Genomic DNA, 17,699 nt, shown 5'->3' on the forward strand with positions numbered 1-17,699 from the left:
GGCCAATTAGGATTTGCAGACACATCAGGAAGGGCACTATGGGCTCTATGGGCCTGTCTTTTAATTCTTGGTGGCTGCGGGGCACTACTTGTGCTAGTCACTGCACCAGCTTGAACTGCACTGGGACTCTCCACATCACCAACTGTTACTGCAGTGCTGGTTTGTATAACACGCAGCTTGCTATGGGGGTGGGGAGAGGAGCCAGGAGTATCAGCGGTGGGACGAAAAGAAGAGGAGGATCGGGGCTGCTCTGTGCAAAACCATTACAGAGCTGGTAAGTATAGCATATTTGTTTTTTTTAAAAAAACACAAAACGCACCTTTACCAGCTAGTCACGGCACTGGTACTTTGGTATCAATCACCTGTATAAAGTTGTGTGTTCTTTACATAAAGTGTATTAATACCAATTTATATGTATCAAAATAAGTTCAAATTAGAGCACTGGAGATTTGGCATTGATGAAATTAATAATGTATTAGTTTTCAACACATACTTACAGCACTGGGGTTGTGGTATTACCAGCTAGTCACAGCACTGGTGCTTTGGTATCAATTACCTGTATAAAGTTGTTTGTTTTTTGCATAAAGTGTATCAATACCAATTCATGATTGGTCACTGAATGAAGAGAATACGGAGTCCTGTGCATCTTCTAGTCTGTTTCCGTTCCGAATTCAGCCCAAAATTTGGGCTGAAATTGGACCTGAAACAGTGAATGGAGACGCACCAGATGCCCTGCTGTGAGTCGCTGTGAACTCCAGTGTGAACCCAGCCAAAGTCTGATCTCTGATAGTCAGTGGAGGGGGGAGGGGATGAAAGCCAATAACAGTGAGTGATCTGAAGGACTATGATGGGATCTCCCAGTGTAACTGGCCAATCAGAAGTCTGTCTTTGTATAACCTTCATCTAGGTGACATGTCTGGGTCCCTCACATAGAAGATTTATACCAGAATCCTGCAGAATATTATATCATTTATAGAATAATTCTCACTTCAGCCACTGCAGAGTACAGCCAGGATGTCTGAGCGTCTCACATAGAAATTTTATTTTAGAGTCGTGCAGATTATTCCATGATAAATCCAGTATGGTGAGAGATCGGTTATTGATAAGAATGGATCGGAGATCATCCCAGCCGGAGGAAGTCATATCACAACTATGCAACCTGCAGAGACAAATCCAGACACATGATATTATATTATAAGATGAATATGAGGAATTATTCCCATTTAGTAAAAAGTAACATAACATCACTAGAGCGGAATATCAGGATATACAGAATGTTATACAGAGGAAAGATCTTGTAATTAGGGAAGCTGATAAAGGTGAAGCTATTGCAGTACTTATGTCTACACAGTATAAAGAGGGGGCGCTGTGACAGCTCAGTCACCCCCTTATGTACCCGGTTATTAAGCAGGACCTCACACAGAGTCTCATACAGCGGCTTCTGAAATTGATAAAGGAAAGGATCTGGGGGGTTTATTAAATAAAAGAGCAGAATTTCTTATGGTGGATACCCCAGTGACCCCAATATTCCATCACCTTCCTAAAGTCCACAAATCAGGAGTTCCCATTGAAGGTCACCGGATTGTGTCAGGAATAGGATCCCTTATAGAGAATGTAGGGAGGGAGGGGTGGATATACATTCCCAGTCTTTAGTGCTGAGGCTTCTGGGATATATTAGAGATACAGGTACTATATTGGCAGATATTCCACATTTACAATTGGGGACACTTCACATTAAAGCACTTTATTCTTCCATCCCCCATTCTTTAGTGTTTTCAGCAATCAGATATCATCTCCATAGATATAGATCATATACTAGGATGTTACAGGAATTATTAAAGAGGATGTAAAGAGAGATGGAGAGGGTATTATGCGGGCTTTTGTGTCGTACTACTCAGAGTTATATACTGCTATACCCAAATATGATGACCGAGTGCTGGTGGATCTGTTGGGCTCCCTTCGGGTCCCGGGGCTGCCGGGGGAGGTGGCGGCAGAGTTGGAAGCTCCTTTTACTCTTAAGGAAATGGCTTCGGCCATTGCCTCCTTCCCCAATGGTAAAGCTCCGGGTCCGGATGGGATACCGGCGGAATGATATAAAACTTATATGGAGCTGCTGTCTCCCAGACTCTTGCAACTTTATGGAGAATGCTTTGAGACGGGGAGACTGCCGCTCTCGATGTATGAGGCTCATGTGGTGTTACTGCCCAAGCCTGATAAAGACCTTCTTCAATGCTCCTCCTACAGGCCCATAGCACTGTTAAACATGGACCTCAAAATTTTGACCAAAATGATTGCCAATAGATTGATGAAGATTCTAGAGCACTTGATATCACCAGATCAAACAGGGTTTATGCCCAACAAAGCAACTGACATTAACATTCGCAGAGTGTACACCCACACGCAAATAGATGAGGAGATATCTTCTGGAGGGGCTCTGGTGTTTTTCGATCTGGAAAAGGCATTTGACTCCATGGATTGGGGATATATGACCCAGGTACTTCAACGCATGGGATTTGGTCCTATATTCCTCAAATGGATATCAATGCTCTATGAGCAGCCGGTGGCAGCACTCCGCCTTAATGGAGGGGTGTCTGACAATTTTCCAGTATCCAGAGGCACCAGGCAAGGGTGTCCATTGTCACCGGGCTTATTTGCGTTGGTCATGGAACCTCTGGCGATTGCACTGCGCTCCTCCTCTCAAATACAGGGTATTGGGGTGGGTACTCTTACCGAGACTACAGCCCTTTATGCAGATGACCTAGTCCTTTTCATTAGAGATACTGGACCTTCTCTACAGGCTGCGCTGGCGCTACTGGAGCGATTTACAGGGGTTTCTGGACTCCGGGTCAATTGGAATAAATCTAAGATACTTCCGCTACGTTCTCACCGGGCGAATAGACAGGCAGAACCAGGTAATCCCTTGCAATGGGTAACACAAATTAAATACCTAGGTCTTCAAATTACGAATTCAGTGACGGAATTCATTAGTCTTAATGTGTCCCCATTACTAGACATCATCTCTAAAAAATTACATTCCTGGAAAAATCTTCCATTGTCACTTATTGGGAAGATAAATCTGCTCAAAATGAAAATACTACCATTACTCCTGTATACCCTTAGAAATTCTCCGGTGTGGATACCAAAAACAGTTTTCAAGTCAATAGACAGTATGATCTCTTCCTTTCTGTGGCAGGGAGGAGTCCCCCGCATTAAACTGACCATTTTGCAACAGCCGTGGGGGGAGGGAGGCCTAGCGGTACCAAATTTCCAAAAATATTTTTTAGCCGGCCAATTAACGGTGGCACACCGTTGGTTGACCACGCCTTCGGATGACGCAGCTGTGTCGTTGGAGGCGGCATGTGTGGGTTCATATGAAGCACTATCCCACTTGGTATATAGGGGTTTACGGGCTCCCTACTCACTGACGCCCTCCATGCGCTCTGTAATTAGGGCATGGTCCATGACTCAGGGGCTCCGGCCTTCTAGTCCTAATAAATTTTCTCCAAATCTCCCCTTGTGGAGGAATCCTGGTCTGCCGCACTTCTTCGATTACCCGGATCCCATAGTGTGGACAAAATACGGAATTAAGACACTAAATCACATTGTAGTGAATGGCACCCTAATGTCCTTCGACGTGTTAAAATCGCGTTATGAACTACCAAACTCGCATTTTTTCCGGTACATTCAATTAAGGCATGCCTTTCAATCCCAATTTGGAGGAGAACCTCTTAACCTTGAGCCCAGTGATCTAGAACTGCTGACCCGCAGTGACTCGTTGTCTAAACCAGTTTCCAGCATATACAGAGATCTCTTTCAGGAAACAACGAAACTGTTGGAACCCTGCAGACAAGCATGGGAGGCTGTGACCTCGGGGTTGGATAGAGATGACTGGGATGATGTATGGGGAATTGCAATTCAGACTTTGGTCTCCACTAGGGACAGACTAATTCACTTTAAATTCCTGCATAGGATTTATCTGACCCCAGCCAGACTTGCTAGGATGTTTGGGAACCAACACTCATCTTGTTGGAGGTGCTCCACGCCGCTAGCGAATTTTATGCATATTTTTTGGGAATGCCTACAGGTCAAGGCATACTGGCAAGATGTAGCAGGCTGCATAAGGTCGGTCACCTCTATTTCGATTCCCATGACAGTTGAGGTATGCCTACTGCATTTGGTGGAGCCCCTAGCTACTACCAGGGCTATTAGAACTCTTCTTACTATATTGTTGTTTTATGCCAAAAAGAGGATTATTCTCTCCTGGAAGAGTTCCTCAGCCCCAACCTTGGAGTCCTGGAAGGCATTGGTTAACAAGGCAGTACCATTTTATAAAGCCACCTATTTGAGTAGGGGGGCACTGACCAAATTTGACAAAGTGTGGGGTGGTTGGATGGCATCAGTGGATACGGTGTCAGACTAATTACAGATAACTTATCGCTATTGATATTGGTGTACGAGGCCACAAAGGAGGATGTATATGACTAACATACAGGAGCAAAATTGACAATTCTGCATTAGGACATATGGTCGCTTGTGGGGGGGAGAGTTACTTATCCATGCAAAATTCTTAGTACTGGGGTGGGAGACGGGTCATGCCTTCTGTAATTAGCATTGAGACTCAAGTTGTTAAACAATGAGGGTGCGGTGTCTGCTAGTGCCTTCCTCCAGTCTGGAGGCTAACTTGGACAGTATGTATCTGGGCAAAAGCTTCGTTGTTTGGGGGGGGAGGGAGGGGGGAGTTCTAAACGTATGTCTGTGGTTTTGTATGTAAATGTCCACCGGCAATTGTGTTATAGTCGGTGGCTGTCGGCCGTATGTGGCCTGTTGTTATTTGTATGCCTTTTAAAATGAATAAAAAAGAATTTCCAAAAAAAAAAAGAGGATGTAAAGGATGGAGGTTTTTACCGTAACCACTTCAGCCTCAGAAGGATTCACCCCCTTAATGACCAGAGCACTTTTTACAATTTGGCACTGCACTGCTTTAACTGGTAATTGTGTCAATTGAGCCTATTGAATATTTTTTTTTTGTCACAAGTGACTGAAAAATGACAAAATAAAAATATTTTTACACAAAGATGTCACTAAATGATTTATTGCTCACACATGCCATGGTTATATCTGAAATTACACCCCAACATACTTTCTGCTGCTTCTGCTGAGTACGGGGATACCACATGTGTGGGACTTTTTGGCAGTCTAGCCACGTACAGGACTTCGAAAATCAATCAGGATTTATAAGGGCGTAAATTGTTGATTTTACTCCTCACCACATATCACAGTTTTGGAGGCCATGAAATGCCAAGATGGCGCAACCCCCCCCCCCCCAAATGACCCCATTTTGGAAAGTAGACACCCCAAGCTGAGAGGCATGGTGAGTATTTTGCAGATCTCGCTTTTTGTCACAAAGTTTTGAAAATTGAAAAAATAAAATCCTTTTCTTTCTTCATTTTCCAAAATAAATGAGATCTGCTAAATACTCACCATGCCCCTTAGCAAATAGCTTGGGGTGTCTACTTTCCAAAATGGGGTCATTGGGGGGGTTTGTGCTATCTTGACATTTCATGGCCTCCAAAACTGTGATAGGTAGTGAGGAGTAATGATGTATTTGCTATAAGTTCAATTTTTATGCCTAGTTCCTTATGTATGTTAGAAACAGTTAACAGTTTTAGTCATGTGATCTGGGGGTGGGGAGCTGTGGTTGTTGTAAGATGGATGCTGCTTAATAAAAACTAGGCTCCTGTTCAAGCTCCTTGCTGTCTGCCTATACTTTGTGTTAAAACATCACATGGTACCAGAAGTCAGGTCAGAAGAGTCATGGCAGCAAACGGCAACACGAAGAGCATTCCTTCCTTGGATTTGCAATCAGGGAACGTATCTGAAAACTGGACACAATGGAGGGAACTGATAGAGCTTGTGTTTGCAGGACCAGATGCAGACAAATGGACTAATCAGCAGAAAGCAGCTCACTTTCTGATATGTGTGGGACAAAAAGGACACAATGGGGTTATTTACGAAAGGTAAATCCACTTTGCACTACAAGTGCAAACTACAAGTGCAAAGTGAACTTGAAATTGCACCGAAAGTGCACTTGGAAGTGCAGTTGCTGTAGATCAAAGGGGGACATGCAAGGAACATAAAAAACAGCATTTTAGCTTGCACATGATTGGATAATAGAATCAGCAGAGCTTTCCCTAATTTCAGATCTACCCCTCAGATTTACAGCAACTGAACTTCCAAGTAGTAGTGCAAAGTGGATTTGCCTTTCGGAAATAAACCCCAATATATGCCAAGCAAGTGGGGAGATCACAAAAGGACAACAAGAAAACAGAAGTACTGTTTGCAAAATTTGAAGCATACTGCAACCCAAGGAGAAACTCCACAGTGCAAAGGAAACTGTTTTATGAGAGGAACCAATGTGGAGGTGAGTCTGTGGATGAATGAGTGACACATCTGCACTTGTTTGCCAAAGACTGTGCTTTCTATGATGCCGGAGATATGATAAAAGACTGCATTCTGATGGGCAGTAAGTTTAAGGAAGTTCAGAAAAAGCTTTTGCAGGAAGACTTAATTCTTGAGAAAGCTATAAGGATTGCTAGAGCATATGAAATATGAAAGGACAAGAAAGGACATGCAGGTACTAGAAGGAACACAGCTCTAGATTAATGCTATAGAAAATCACAGCAGCAGATATGGGCAAGAAAGAGCATACAAAGGAATAAAGGGCACCTATGGCACTGAGACAAGTAACACGCAAGCAGGGTGTGGATATTGTGGAAACATGAACCATAAAAATAGCGTCTGTCCTGCAAGGGGGCAGATATGCAACAAATGCAAGAAAAGAGGACATTTTGCCAGGGTGTGTAAACTGTCTTCACAAACGGGAAGGTCAAATACACAGTCTGTACATGCCATAGAGGACAATGATGACAATTGGGGGTCAGACTCAAACTGCACCCCAATATATCTTGCAGCAATGCAGAAAACACATCAGTCTGCAGATGAAGCAAATGTAACATTACAGATAGGGGCTAACAAAACTCCAATCCCATTCAAAATAGATACAGGTGCAAGTAAATTGTGTGCCAAGCCACATATACCTGGAACACCTCAGTAATGAATCCCCCTTAGAGACTCAGGACCTACCAAAACTAATGGGATATGGGGGTGAAAAGCTGAAAGTAATGGGTCGCTGTCATGCAAAATGTTCTTACAAGGGATCTGAAAAGGTTTTGCAATTGTTTGTGATAGAAACACAAGCCCCAGCCATGCTAGGTCTCAGAACAAGTAAAGAGATTGGATTTGTGAAGATCGTAATGACTGTGGATGGTGGGCACAGAGGTCTGACAGAGGCTGACATTAAACGTGAGTACTGTGATCTATTCAAGAGCCTGGGGTGCCTCCCGGGTGTAAGCCACATACGTATGTATGTAGCGCTGAGGTTTTTGACATCTAATCCTATGCAGTGCTGTAATGTGGTTAGATTGGTGTTGGCTCCCTCTAGTGGTCATTCTCATCAAGAAGGGGAATGAGACTTTGTTTACACATCAGAACATGCTGCAAAGCCTAAGCAGGAAGTGACTTAAATGTTCTATGGAAAAGACTCACTTACCCACAGTGCTCACTCACCTACCCATGAAGCCAAGTCACAGAACTGCATGCTGGGTAGAAAAAAAATGCCCAGCGTGGCCATTCTTTTCTCTCTTCCGGCTGGGATGTGAGACCTGCCTGCAGGGACCTGTGGGTGTGTGTTTGGAAAAGCCGCGGTCTGCTGGGCGCGAAACGGAACGAAAGCCACCAGAGAAGTTTACACCACAGTGTGCTGGATCAGCAACGTGATCGGATTGGATGATTCAAAACACCTGACGGAGTCAACTGAGGGTTCCCAGTCACCTCGCGGAGTGGTACAGCGTGATGGTACTGGCTGGAAGCGGGACTGAGATCACGATAGTGGAGCAAATCCAACTATCCGGGCCTGATGTGGTGAGAGGGCTGTTGCCCAAGATTCTTATAACACTTAACTACACGGTACAGACTACTTCAGAGTGTTGCTGAGACCTGCAGTTCTACAGAGCGGTCTCACTTAGATAGACTGTGTTTAACAAGGCCTCAAAGCCTGACCTCCACTAACTACTGAGTGACGCTCCAGTTAATTTGTCATAGGAGAAGAAATTTATAAGCGAGTTGTACAACTAAGTTTGCAGTTACTCATCGCTTTATATTACTTTATTATCTACTACACAGCTGTGTCAAGGGGGTTGAGAATTATTCTCAAGGGGAAGAGAAGCAGAGTACAGGCCCAATTAATTACCAGCAGCTCCTTCAGGGGTAAGTGCTACAATTCTCAAGGGGGTTGAGAATTTTTCTCAAGGGGAAGAGAAGCAGAGTACAGGCCCAATTAATTACCAGCAGCTCCTTCGGGGGTAAGTGCTACATGTGGGGGCTCGTCCGGGATTTCTGTTACTCTGCAACAAAGCCCACCCTCTTGGCACCAGTATGGACCCCATCACTGGGGTCCAGTGGTGCGAAGCAGAAGGCGCCCGCTCAGAAGCGAGCATGGCAATGGAGCTCCCAGGAGAAGACTGGGAGGAAGAATGGGTCAGCCAAGTTGTGAAGTTATTATCCCCAGATAGGAAGGCCCGGGGAATCTCTGTCAGACCAGATTATGGGACCTCTTGCACTTATGCACTATTAGAGTGGAGAAAGGGAGTTCCTGAAAACTTCAAAGGCACAAGTGTGAAATTATCTGACAAAACCAAACTCTACCTGACACACCCTGAGGGACCAGGTGGAAGCTTGCCCAGCTCTAGACAAGTGATTCCAACAACGCGGGAAGTCAGTTTTCGGTCAACACCATTCAAAGGTGGCAGAGGCCCCCCTTTGAAGAAGAAGAGGGCCGTTGTTGAAACACTCAGGGCCCACAGAAGAGGCTCACAGTCGGAACAACAACTAGCTGACCTGAAACAACAGTATAATGATATACAGGAGAGGTTCCAGGAAACCTCCAACATGATTGCAGTACACATTAAAGAGTTAAGTGTCACATGCAAAGACCCGAGTGATGGTCAGCCAACCCCAAGACCTGTTTCAGTCATACAGAGATGCACTGGGAGCCACTTGCTCGAGGTGACGATCAGGAAAGATTTCAAGATTGAAGGTCAGATAGGAGAGAAGGAACAGAAAGACAAGCTATCCTACCCAAAACCTTCTGCATCAGATTGACCTAGGACTCCAAAAAGGGTATCTTGAATCTGAAATTGTAGAAGCTGTAGTCAACGCCATTAGCCCAGGCCTAAGTATCAGAGGCATGCTGGAAATGAAGAATGGACTAACTTTAGTACAACTCAGGAGAATATTAAAGAGCTACTACAAAGAGGAAGATGCTGCTGAACTGTATCATCAGCTGGTAACCATGGCACAGAACAGTCAGAAGACTCCTCAGAATTTCTTATTCAAAGCCATTGAACTGAAAGATCGCCTGTTGTCTGTCTCAAAAGGAGAAGACTCAGATGAACACTTTGGGGCTGAAATGATACAGAAGAAATTCCTGAGGTCCGTGGCTACAGGGCTGAGGAGTAACCACATCAAGTTCCAGTTAAGGCAGTATTTGGATGATCCCTCCATTCCAGATGAGGTGCTCATTGAAAAGACTAATGAAGCGGTTAAGATGGAGATGGAAAGGGAGAAGAAACAAAAGAAAGTTCAGTACAACAGCACAACGAGAACCAAAGAATGCCAGTCTAATGTTCTACCGGGTTCTCGGGAGCCTAGAGTCCTGACGGTGAACACTGATCAAATGTCTTGGCCCTCACCTATACAACATCTGCCAAAGTGTGATTCTGAACTAGGAAAATTACTTCAGATGCAAAAGGAGATGTTAGAGATGATGGCCCTGTTGACTGCCAAATTAATCTGCAGAGAAAGGAAGTCTCGGTGCCCAAGACCCTGACAGGTTCTACAGCCGCTTAGACAGAGCAGTGGGTGAAACAAAAGACCTATTTCAACTGTGGGGGAGTTGGGCATTACCGCCAAGTATGCCAGTAAAGCCTGAAACACAACGCCAAAGCCGGCGGGAAACTTCAGAGGGCCCCAGTGAAGGAGTCAACTGGGTGCCCTGTTACATATGCTAACTCCAAACAAACCAATGTCTACCAGGCTCCTGGAGCCCCACCTAGGCCAAAGCCAAGTACTTGCGGGCAATCTGCTATCAGTACACCGACGTCAGATTGTACCAGGCAAATTTCCCTGCCCCAGCTGCTGCACCGCAGAAAGAAGTTCGCTCCCAGCCATCCACATGCCCAGCGGTTGAATGCTAGCTTGGCAAAATTGCTAGCACTTCAACTGCTATCTTTTCAGTTGGTAGACTCTGCCCCTTCTGTGAGTTTGTGGAATACGTGGTTCCTCAGTGGCAGGTTCCCAAAAGCCACTTTTTCTCACGGAAGGCGATTCTGGCTCTCTACCGGCATGTGGAAGGCAATGTCTTGGCCTCGCTGGACAGGGCAGTCAACGGTAAGGTGCATATTACTGCTGACTCATGGTCCAGCAGGCATGGACAGGGACGTTACCTAAGTTTCTCGGCGCATTGGGTGACTCTGCTGGCAGCTGAGAAGGATGCAGGACAAGGTGCAGTAGTGTTGGAGGTTGTTCCGCCACCACGCCTCCAAAATGCTGCTACTGCTGATTCTAACACACCTCTCTCCTCCATCCCTCCTCTTCTTCTTCCTCCATGGCCTCTTCCTGTGCTTTGTCCTTGGAACCAGCCGTGCTCCGTAGGCGTTCAAGGGGCTACGCAAGTACGCAAGCCAAAAGATGCCATGCGGTGCTTGAGCTGGTGTGCTTGGGGGACAGGAGCCCCACTGGGGCAGAGATTCTGTCAGCTCTGCAGGGGCAGGTTCAGAGGTGGTTGACGCCACGCCAGCTTAAGCCAGAAATGGTGGTTTGCGACAATGGCACCAACCTCCACTCCGCCCTCTGACAGGGACAAATGACCCATGTGCCCTGTTTGGCTCACGTCCTTAACTTGGTGGTGCAGCGGTTCTTGGGCAGGTACCCAGGCTTACAGGATGTCCTGAGGCAGGCCAGGAAAGTCTGTGTGCATTTCTGCCGGTCGTAAAATGGCAGTGCTCGGCTGGCTGATCTCCAAAAGGATATTAACCTGCCCAAGAACCTCCTAATCTGTGACATGCCCACCAGGTGTAACTCAACGTTGGCCATGCTGCAGCGGCTGCATATGCAGCAGAGGGCCATCAATGATTACCTGTGCGACTATGGCACCCGGACAGGGTCATGGGAGCTTGTTTTTGTCCCCACGCCAGTGGGCCATGATCAGGGATGCATGCACTGTCCTGTCACCATTTGAGGAGGCCACAAGGATGGTGAGCAGTGACAGTGCATGCATCAGTGACACTGTTCCCCTTGTCCACCTGTTGGAGCACACACTGCGTGGAATAATGGACAGGGCACTTGAAGCAGAACAGAGGCAGGAAGAAGAGGACTTCCTTAGCTCTCAAGGCCCCCTTTATACAGACAGTGTTCCTGCGTGCCCGCCGATCACACAGGAAAAGGAGGAGGAGGAGGATTGTGTCAGCATGGAGGTGGAGCCTGGCACTCAACATCAGCAGCAGTCTTTAAGGGATCATTTACAGTCCCAAGAAACCCATGGACTTGTACGTGGCTGGGAGGAGGTGGCTGCAGATCATGTCTTCCTTAGTGAATCCTCTGGATTACTGGGTCTTGAGGATGGATCACTGGCCAGAGCTTTAACAGTATGCAATTGAGCTACTGGCCTGTCCTGCATCCAGTATTTTTTCGAAATGCACATTCAGTGTTGCTGGAGGCTTTGTAACCGATCACAGGATGCGCCTATCCACCGACTCGGTCAATCGACTGTCCTTCATAAAAATGAATCAGTCTTGGATCACCACCAGATACCAAGCACCTGATGCTGATGTAACCGAATATTTTTTTTTGAAATGTCAGATTCCTTCAAGACTCACTATGGGGATGCTGAGTGACTATCATGTTATGCTGAGTGACTATCCTCTTCCTCCTCAATGATCATGCTGATAGCTTGTATGAATATTTTTTGATTCTGGGTGCCGCCACCAGTGGCTAAGGCCCAATTTTTCAGCCCCTGTTTAACAGGGGTGTGTAATTACAATTTTTGCTCCAACTAGAGTAATTGTGAGGGGTTTCAGTGTTGTGGCACCAGCGCCTAAGGCCCAATTTTTCTGCCCCCGTTCAACAGGGACATGTAATTCTTGATTTAATATTTCACAGCAGGGCCCATTTCTGCGCCCACCAAGAGTAACTGTGAGGACTTACGGTGCTGTGGGACCAGCACCACCACCACCACCACCACCAAAGGTCCAATTTTTCTGCCCCTGTTCAACAGGTGCATGTAATTACAATTCTTGATCTAATATTTCACAGCAGGGCCCGTTCCAGCGCTCACCAAGAGTAACTGTGAGGACTTACAGTGTTGTGGCACCAGCACCACCACCACCATCACCAAAGGCCCAATTTTTCTGCCCCTGTTCAACAGGGGCATGTAATTACAATTCTTGATCTAATATTTCACAGCAGGGCCTTGTGAGGGCTTACAGTGTTGTGGCAACACCAACACCTAAGGCCCCATTTTCTGCAGAGTATATAGGGCAGGCCCCTACTTTCAAACATACAACTTACAAACGACTCCTACTTGCAAACAGAAGAAGACAACAGGAAGTGAGATGAAATCTTCCCCTAGGAAGGGAAATTCTCTCCTGTAAGAGTTAATATGGGAAAAACATTGCTGCTTTCCACTGATGCTTTATCACCAATCCTTGTTTCACTAAAACCCCCAAATTTTCAAAAAACATTTGTCATTGGGACAGAAAGTGAGGTGAAATCATCTTATGAAGAAGTGCACAGACAGCAAAACAAATGTCACAGGGGTGATAACCTTCCCTATGTTTTCCAAAAAGCTTAAAATAGATGTTTTGGCTGGAGCTAAACACTTTAAAAATGTACCAGTTCAAAATTACAAACAGATTCTACTTAACAACAAACCTACAGTCCCTGTCTTGTTACTGCTTGTATACTGTTGTTCAGAGGGCCTGGGGCCCCACGCCTTTCCTTTTTTTAATTTAGGTGCGGGGTTCCCCTTAATATCCATACAAGACCCAAAGGGCCTGGTAATGGACTGGGGGGTGGGGGGTACCCATGCCGTTTGTCTCAATGATTTTCATCCATATTGCCAGGACCCAACATTACATTAAAGCCACAAGCAGTTTTAAATGACTTTTTTTCCTTTAAAAATGACATTTTGTGCAGGGACTGTTCTAAGCACGGGAAACACGCGCCACTTTACAGGCATACTATAGACACCCCCAGGTACGATATTTAAAGGAATATTTCACTTTTTTTCCACTTTAAGCATCATTAAAATCACTGTTCCCGAAAAAAACGGCCGTTTTTAAAACTTTTTTGTGCATTGATACATGTCCCCTGGGGCAGGACCTGGGTCCCCAAACCCTTTTTAGGACAATACCATGCAAATTAGCCTTTAAAATTAGCACTTTTGATTTTAAACGTTTCAGTCCCATAGACTTCAATGGGGTTCTAACGTAGGTGCAAAGTTTCGCTCCGTTCGCAGGTTCTGGTGCAAATCTGGTGCTCATCCCTACTAACCACTTGAATCACCAAGTCCTTTGTGACACTTTGTTTACATGAAAATATTTTTATTTTTAGCTAGAAAACTACTTTGAACCCCCAAACATCATATGTTTTATTAAAGCAGAGGCCCTACAGATTGAAATGGTGATCTTATGCTGAGTACATAGATACCAAACATGACATGCTTTAAAATTACACATACCTGCGCAGCAGCGACAAACTATATACATTTTTAAAAGCCTTTACAGGTTACCACTTTAGATTTACAGAGGAGGTCTACTGCTAGAATTACTGCCCTCAATCTGCCATTTGCAGTGATACCTCACATGCATGGTGCAATTGGTGTTTACATACGGCACGAAACCGACGCTTGCGTTCACCTTTGCGTGCATACATGGGGGGACAGGGGTGCTTCATTATTTTTTTATTTACACTGTCCCTTTAATATTATTTTTTTTTTATCATTTTTATTGTTATCACAGGAAATGTAAATATCCCCTATGATAGCAATATGTAGTGACAGGTACTCTTTTTTGAAAAAAATGGGGTCTATTAGACTCTAGATTTTTCCTCAGCCCTTAAAGCATCTGACCACACCAAGATCTGTGTGATAAAATGCTTTCCCAATTTCCCAATGGCGCTGTTTGTATTCGGCGAAACCGAAGTCATGAAATGCTCGTAGCTTCCAGTTTCTTAGGCCATGGAGATAATTAGAGCCATTCTGGTCTCTGATCAGCTCTATGGTCAGCTGGTGGAACCACTGGCTGCATTCTCAGGTTCCCCAGTGGGAGAGGAGAGCCTGAGAAAATCATGGAAGATGGCAGGAGGGGGATGTTCCCTCCCACTGCTTGTAAAAGCAGTCTAGTGGATAATTAGCCACTAGGATTGCTTTTACATGAAAGCCGACTGCTGGGTGAAAAGAACGATACCAAGATGATGCCTAAACCTGCAGGCATCATTCTGGTATAACCACAACCACTATAAGTCCAGCAACATACCAGTACTTCGCTGGTCCTTGTTGGGCATATATTGTAATGTTCTTTTTTTCATGCAGCCTGTGGGTTAAATGAAAAAAGAGAACCTAACAGATTCCTCCATTCACATCGATCGATGTGGATGAAGAAATCTTTGACAAGAAAAGTAAATAAAAATATATGCTGAAGCAATGGCCACAATCCACCCTAATGTCCACCCCTGCCCCCATGCTTCAGCATATATTCTTTTTTTAACTTTGGTGGTGAAATCACCTCCTACAGCGCTGGAGTCAAGGATTTATGTATCATGAGAGCAAACCCTGTTGCTGTCAGAATAAATTAACTCGTGCTGCAGCTTAATGGCGTACCTGCAAAGCAAATCATGGCTAACAATAAAGCACAGTAACAGTTCAGTATAACAGTAGAATGACATACCTGCAAAGCAAACACGATAAAACACAGTAACAATAAAACATTACAGTTAAGCATAAATTACAGTAAAACAGAGCAGAACAATAGAGACAGAACAATAGAGAGAGAACAATAGAGAGACAAGAACAATAAAACTATTTTTGGCTTTTTTCTTTCTTTTTTTTTTCTTTTTTTTTACACTTTTATTGTAACTATAAACATTCCAGGTTAGGGTCTCTCAAAATGCGATGGCCATCTAACATCTTTTGAGACTCTGTGTAAGTGTGCCCTATGACTATGCCGTGCCATACCCTATTCTAATACTCCACTAGTGTACTGGTAGCGACGGAAACAGTCACTGATGCAGAGACCAGGTTGCTCAGGACAATAAATACGGGTGTCATGCCTATATCCGCATTTTCTGCAGACACAATATCTTCTTTGGCGTGCTCTTTGGGTAAGGGTACCACGGAGGACATCTGGAAAAAGCCTCTCATGCAGCCAGCTCAATGCATTTGCATTGGGAAGTTGGGGCACAGCACCGTCTGGAAAAAGAAGGGATGTGATGATCTCTTTCTGGAATTTTAGGAAGGATCCAGTTCGTCCTGTTGCTTTAAATACCACATAAACTTTCAGCAGAGCCAATGGAAATACGTATACAGACACTTTTTGTACCAGCGTCTGGCCTGACGGGCAATTAAGTATGGTGCCATGATCTGGTCTTTGAAGTCCACCCCTCCCATGTTAAGGTTGTATTTGTGGACACAGAGGAGCTTCTCAACAACACCAGTTGCCATTGGAATTTGGACTGTTGTATCCGCGTGAATGGATGACAGAATGAAAACATTCCATGTGTCCCTCCACTTTCCTGCAAGCAATTTATTAAACTTCAAGCATGCTCTCTCCCCCGTCTAAGTCGGGAATCTACAAGCCTTTGGTGGAAGCTCCAGCGATTAGATTGCACGGTGCCACATGCGCCAATTCCAGAATCAAAAAGGTGACTAAAAAGTTGCATGATTGTATAATAATTGTCCACGTACAAGTGGTACCCCTTTCTGAATAAGGGTGACACCAAGTTCCAAACAATCTTACCGCTGCTCCCTATGTAGTCTGGGCAGTTGGGGGGCTCCACACTGTTATATTTTCCGTCGTAAACAAGAAAACTATATGTATAGGCTCTGGCAGAGCTTATACAACTTGACCCCATAACTGGCATGCTTGTTGGGCAGAAACTGTTTGAAACCAAGGCGACCTGAAAATCAGGGACTCATCAACACAGACAACTTGATCGGGAATAAACAAGGCTGCAAATTGTTGGTTGAAGTGGTTTACGAGGGGCCAAATTTTGTGGAGCCGATCGTATTCAGGGTCACCCCCAGATTTCATTGTCTTTGAAGTGCATAAACCGCAAGATCTGCTCGTCTCTAGTCCTGGCCATGGAAGCGGAGAACACAGGCATATGGTGAATATGACCGTAACTCACACTTTTTAATAATTCCCATGAGGAGGGATAGGCCCAGAAAGGTATTAAATTTGGAAACCATAATATGTTTCCAGGCAAATTCTCTGGCAAGGGTCAAATGGGGATTTACGGCGATAAATTAATCAGCGTATAAATTGCTTTGGTCCACAATAGATCTATACAAATCTTCCATGAAAAACAGCAAATGAAAGTCAAGGGAAGTAAAATCCGCTGTTTCGACCTTAATTCCGGATTGGCCAGTGAATGGGGGAAGTACGGGCGCTGCAGAAGTGGTGGGCTGCCAATCTGGATTTGCAAACACATCAAGAAGGGCACTATGGGCTCTACGGGCCTGTCTTTGAACTCTTGGTGGCTGTAGGGCGCTACTTCTGCTAGCCACCGAACCAGATTGTTACGTAACAGGGGGCCCCGCCCCCCTCTGACGTCATAGAGAATGCCACGGGGAAATCCCCGTGTGTCAGAGGTATTTAAGAACCGTCAGAAGAGGAGAAGCGTCACACAGCGGGAGCCTCCCATCATGGTAGATGCGGAGCGGCCCGAGAAGAAGAAGAGAAAAAGACGCCGCGGAGGAAGATGTTGGACGAGCACAGCGGAGGAAGAACCAGAAGAACCAGAAGAAGAAGAAGATGGAAGAAGAAACCGAAGGAAGATAGAAGATAGAAGAAAGAAGATATAAGAAAGAAGAAGCATTTAAATAAAGGAATTGTCAAAAACTGCCTCTTGTCATTTTTAACATTTTTGACAGTTTTTTGTGAAATGGTAGGGGTACTTTTGTACCCCCTTACCATTTCACACAGGGGGGAGGGCGGGGATCTGGGGGTCCCCTTGTTAAAGGGGGCTTCCAGATTCCGATAAGCTCCCGGCCCGCAGACCCCCACAACCACCGGGCAAGGGTTGTGGGGATGAGGCCCTTGTCCCCATCAACATGGGGACAAGGTGTTTTGGGGGCTACCCCAAAGCACCCTCCCAATGTTGAGGGCATGTGGCCTGGTACGGTTCAGGAGGGGGGGCGCTCTCTCGCCCCCCTCTTTTCTTGGGGCCTGCCAGGTTGCGTGCTCGGATAAGGGTCTGGTATGGATTTTGGGGGGACCCCACGCCATTTTTAAAAAAATTTTGGCATGGGGTTCCCCTTAAAATCTATACCAGACCTGAAGGGCCTGGTATGGAATTTAGGGGGA

General features: G+C 45.3%; 1 protein-coding gene across 1 annotated transcript in view; it reads right to left on the bottom strand.

Annotated features, from left to right (window-relative positions):
- The window catches only part of LOC141133714 (NACHT, LRR and PYD domains-containing protein 12-like), a 200,615-nt gene that overhangs the window by 113,139 nt on the left and 69,777 nt on the right, over nt 1-17,699 (bottom strand). The window contains exon 7 of the mRNA XM_073623234.1: nt 989-1,159. Within this exon, the coding sequence (XP_073479335.1) occupies nt 989-1,159 (171 nt within the window). The remainder of the gene's footprint in view (nt 1-988; nt 1,160-17,699) is intronic.

This window comes from Aquarana catesbeiana, linkage group LG03 (assembly GCF_042186555.1).
Source record: "Aquarana catesbeiana isolate 2022-GZ linkage group LG03, ASM4218655v1, whole genome shotgun sequence".
In the NCBI taxonomy this organism is placed as follows: domain Eukaryota; kingdom Metazoa; phylum Chordata; class Amphibia; order Anura; family Ranidae; genus Aquarana; species Aquarana catesbeiana.